This window comes from Pinus tabuliformis, chromosome 6 (assembly GCF_031772625.1).
Source record: "Pinus tabuliformis cultivar Carrire ecotype Pingquan chromosome 6, CPIR1, whole genome shotgun sequence".
In the NCBI taxonomy this organism is placed as follows: domain Eukaryota; kingdom Viridiplantae; phylum Streptophyta; class Pinopsida; order Pinales; family Pinaceae; genus Pinus; species Pinus tabuliformis.
The window spans coordinates 977,583,004-977,587,688 of record NC_142292.1 but is presented as its reverse complement, the minus strand read 5'-3'; the positions used below and the strand labels follow the sequence as shown (position 1 = coordinate 977,587,688).

General features: G+C 41.0%; 1 protein-coding gene and 2 pseudogenes across 1 annotated transcript; all 3 read left to right on the top strand.

Moving 5' to 3' along the window:
• Nucleotides 1-609: 609 nt before the first annotated feature.
• On the top strand, nt 610-1,527 carry LOC149262265 (U-box domain-containing protein 6-like). The gene has a single exon (XM_089376382.1). The coding sequence runs from the start codon at nt 610-612 to the stop codon at nt 1,525-1,527; it is 918 nt and encodes a 305-aa protein (XP_089232508.1).
• Nucleotides 1,528-1,563: 36 nt separating this feature from the next.
• LOC149262264 (cytoplasmic 60S subunit biogenesis factor REI1 homolog 1 pseudogene) lies at nt 1,564-2,436 on the top strand (annotated as a pseudogene).
• A 536-nt stretch (nt 2,437-2,972) lies between these two features.
• On the top strand, nt 2,973-4,482 carry LOC149262263 (L-aspartate oxidase 2-a, chloroplastic pseudogene; annotated as a pseudogene).
• Nucleotides 4,483-4,685: the final 203 nt, after the last annotated feature.

The following is a 4,685-nucleotide window of genomic DNA, read 5'->3' as shown; positions in this document are numbered from 1 at the left end:
ATTCTTCTTCAAAACTCTGTTTTGAAGAAAAAATCCTTAAATTCGCTTTCAAATATGAAATTATTCAAAGTTTTTCAGTTGAAGATGTTCACATGCAGCCTCGCCATGATCCTTTGCCGAATTCAACATCAGTCATCCCTACAAAAAACAAGAACAATTTCATCATTCAAGCTCAGAAAATCAGTGAGGAAACAAATGTCAGAGTTGTGTTAAATGTAAAAGCGCCAAAGCCAAAAACATTACAAAATGAGAAACAAAAGTTGAAATCCATGTCTATATAAGTTATTAATCCATTTGCATCAAAGGATATCAAAAAATCCAAAGTAGAAAGTCATGTTGAAATTTGAGGAACGAAGCTGTGATTTTAGAGGGCCGATGGTGTGTTGACATTCAGCGCGGCGCACAGGCAGAGGCGCGCGGCGCACTGGGCACTATCACGCCGTGTTAAATAACACGTGCACGGTGCACACAAACGGCACGACGCACTGGCAGAAGGGCGCGACGCACAGAGCCCCAAGGCCAAAATTCATCATCGATTCATCAAAAACTCAATTTGTTTCAGCTCAATTCTTCTCCAATTTAGCGTTTCCTTTTAATTGGATGGGGACTATGGACGCTGCTATAGAGAAATTCTTGTCAGCTTCTAATGATGCTAAGCTACATGGAGAAATGTGCAGACAACTTGCTAGGCTTGTGATTAAAATGATGAAAATATTTCCTGCAATGGAAGCAGCACGTCCAAGGCGTAAGTCAGGTATTCAAGCGTTATGTGCCTTTCATTTAGCACTTGAAAAGGCCAAATCGCTTCTTCGACACTGTGCAGACTGCAGCAAACTGTACTTGGCAATTACAGGGGATGCACTATTGATAAAATTTGAAAGGGTCAAGGACGACTTGTTTCAAAGTTTACAGCGTCTTGAAGTTCTTGTGCCAGATTCCTTAGCCTGGCAAATTGCTGAAATTTTCAAGGAGCTTGAGAAAACAACATTTGAACTTGAGCCATCAGAAAAGGAAATTGGTGATAGAGTTATTACATTGCTGAGGCAAAACAAGGATCCCAGTGGTTTAAATGACATATCAGAACTAGAAACTTTTCATCATGCAGCTATGAGGTTGGGCATAGTATCTTCAAGAGCTGTGTCGATTGAAAAAAGAGGTCTAAAGAAGCAGCTTGATAAATCCCGCTGTGAGGAAGACAAAAGGAAGGAGTCTATCATTTTTTATCTCCTGCATCTGCTCAGAAAATATAGCAAGCTATTTAGAAATGCATCTTGGGATAATCTTGATCCTCTGAGCTTAGATACATGTTCTCCATCAGTGAGAAATTCTGTAGAGGAAGCTAACATGAATGGAAGAGAGAGTGATCAGCATGAATCCAAACCTCATTCATTGGACTTAGAAACCAAGAAAACTTCTGGAAATTCAATAGGCATGCTGCCAGGACTTCCTGAAGAATTCAGATGTCCAATTTCCTTGAAATTAATGTCTGACCCTGTGATTATTTCCTCTGGACAAACGTATGAATGAGTCTGCATAGAGAAGTGGTTCAGTGAAGGTCATGATATGTGCCTGAAAACTCAGCAAAAGTTATCATATTTAGGTGTAACTCCCAACTATTGTGTCAAAGGCCTGATTGCCAGTTGCTGCTTCATATGTGATTTCAGGCCAGATGGGACCATTGAGAGTTGTGTAGAGCATATGCACAAGATGCATGGATTTTTGTTCCTGATGCTGAATATTTGAAAGATCTCCGTGGATTACTAAGCTATCTTGGCCTCAAGGTGACCGACGATTTTATGTGTTGGTATTGCAATGAGAAACGAAAACCATTTCCAAGTCTAGAAGCTGTTAGGAAGCATATGATTTCTAAAAACCACTGCAAATTACACTACGGAGATGGAGATGAAAAAGAAGATAGTGATTTAGACGACTTTTATGACTACAGCAGCAGTTACGTGGACGAAAGTGGGATGCAAATAGTCCCCACAGAAGAAAATCTCAATGTCAATATTGAACTTGGCTTTAGAGGGGCTGAACTGGTAATCCAAAGAAAGTTTGAAAATGGAACAACATGCAAGATGCTTGGTTCTCGTGAATTTCTTCGTTATTACTGTCAGAGGCCACGCCCAACAGTTGAGAGAGATGTTGCTCTTTCTCGTGCATTAGTCTCAAGGTATCGAAAGCATGGGTTTGGCAACTGTGCAATCAAAAGAGAAGATATTGAGGCGCAATGCATTAAAGAAAATACAACGTTCTGGAGTGAAGGCAATTGCCATAGATGTATTCTGTGATTCGTTTGAGATAGCTCAGACCGATGCATGGTTGGAAAACGCCTATGTCTTTTCGGCTGGAGCTGAATTTAAACGTATGTACGCCTGTTCCTCAGAAACTACGTGGCTATCTCCATTCTGGGCACGCAAAGGCTGCTCAAAGTGACAAAGGGCGCATAAAGGAACTACGTGGCTTTGCTCAAAGTGACAAAGGGCGCATAATCATACGCCTTGATCCTGCTAAGACAGAGTAATGAATTTGTTGCGATTTGGATGCACGTGGTATTAAAGGAGAAATTGCAGCCCGGACCGTGGATTATTACAGAACCGTAGATGTACAGGTGGAATGTCGGCATTCTTATGGCCATCAAATTCATGTCGCCGATGGATTTTCTGGCAAAGTCTTCATTCAAAGGCGTGTTTATTGAAAATTGGTTTTTATTCAAATGACAGATGGACAAGAGACTACCAACTAATTATACCAAGGAACTATATGATGCAATGAATGTGCAACGGATGATCAATTTTGAGGACGAAGGAAGGTGAAAAGTAAAAAATTAAATGCCTAAATATAAAACAAAGATATCCACAACAGAGGATTCGAACGAGGAAAATCCACAGGACTCCGACGGAAAACAGAGGAGGCGACCTTGAATGACACAAGTCTTCAATACAAGGAACTCTTCCACAAGATTATCTATGATGAATGCAAAGCCTGTACTGGAAAAAAATGGCCAGTTATCCATTTCAATGCACTCAGGGAGGAATAAAATGCAAAAACAAATTTCACTACTGTCCCAGACATCGCTGAAGAACTTCACCTATAAGAAAAGGATTGAAAGATATACATTGGGGATATTTGAAAATATGCGATTTCAGAGCCCTCAGCTTTGCATGGCCTCCATAGACAATGAAGAGAGAAAATCTCCATGGGTTTGTGGCGGTCATCACAAAAGCTGAACCACATGAGAGTAATACAAATTATGCACAAGGTGGTGTTAGTGCAGTTTTTTGCTCCTTCAGATTCTGTTGAGAACCACATTCGGGATACTATTGTTGCTGGTGCATACTTATGTGATAAAGAGACTGTAAAGGTGGTATGCACAGAAGGCCCAGATAGAGTTAAAGAGTTGATCACCATGGGTGCATCCTTTGATCATGGTGAAGATGGTAGCTTACATCTTGCTAGAGAGGGGGGGCATTCTCATCACCGTATTGTTCATGCAGCAGATATGACAGGAAGAGAGATTGAGCGAGCTCTGTTGAAGGCTGTTGTTAATAACCCCAACATCACCATGTTTGAGCATCACTTTGCCATAGACTTGCTTACGTTTGAAGATGGATCAAATATTTACTGTCATGGTGTGGACACATTGAACACCGACACTAATGAGCTCTGTTGAAGGCTGTTGTTAACAACCCCAACATCACCATGTTTGAGCATCACTTTGCCATAGACTTTCTTACGTTTGAAGATGGATCAAATATTTACTGTCATGGTGTGGACACATTGAACACCGACACTAATGAGGTGGTCCGCTTCATTTCAAGGGTAACTTTACTTGCATCTGGTGGGGCTGGACATATTTATCCTACTACCACAAATCCTCGTGTTGCAGCTGGTGATGGTATTGCGATGGCACATAGAGCATCTGCAGTTATTTCAAATATGGAGTTTGTACAATTTCATCCAACTGCATTAGCTGATGAAGGTCTACCAATTAAACCTCATACACGAGAAAATGCATTTTTAATAAGTGAAGCTGTTTGTGGGGCTGGTGGTATTCTTTACAATCAAGCTATGGAAAGGTTCATGCCACAGTATGATTCCAGAGGAGAACTTGCACCTAGAGATGTGGTGGCACGCAGTATTGATGATCAATTAAAGAAACGGAATGAGAGATATGTTCTATTGGATATAAGTCACAGAGCCAAGGAGGAAACATTGTATCATTTCCCAAATATTGCTGCTGAGCGTTTGAAGTATGACCTTGACATAACAGAAAGTCCTATACCTGTAGCGCCAGCTGCACATTATATGTGTGGTGGGGTTCAAGCTAAACTTCATGGAGAGACACCTATAATGGGTCTATATGTAGCTGGTGGAGTTGCCTGTACAGGACTTCATGGTGCCAATAGGCTTGCAAGCAACTCATTACTTGAAGCACTTGTGTTTGCACAGAAAGTGTTGAACACATCAGTATTGTTGTAAGCAGTGCATAAAGCAGAAGGCCTTGAATGACACAAAAGGTGAAAAAGTTGAAAACCAAGCGGTGAAAAAGGCACGGGGAAGGCAAAAAGTCGGAAACCGAAAAGCCAAAATTTAAATCAGAGACATCTACCAGGGCAGAGAAACAGGGTTCGATTTCCTGTTTTTCACTTCAGTTATGATCTGCAGCTACAGTTGTCATCTTT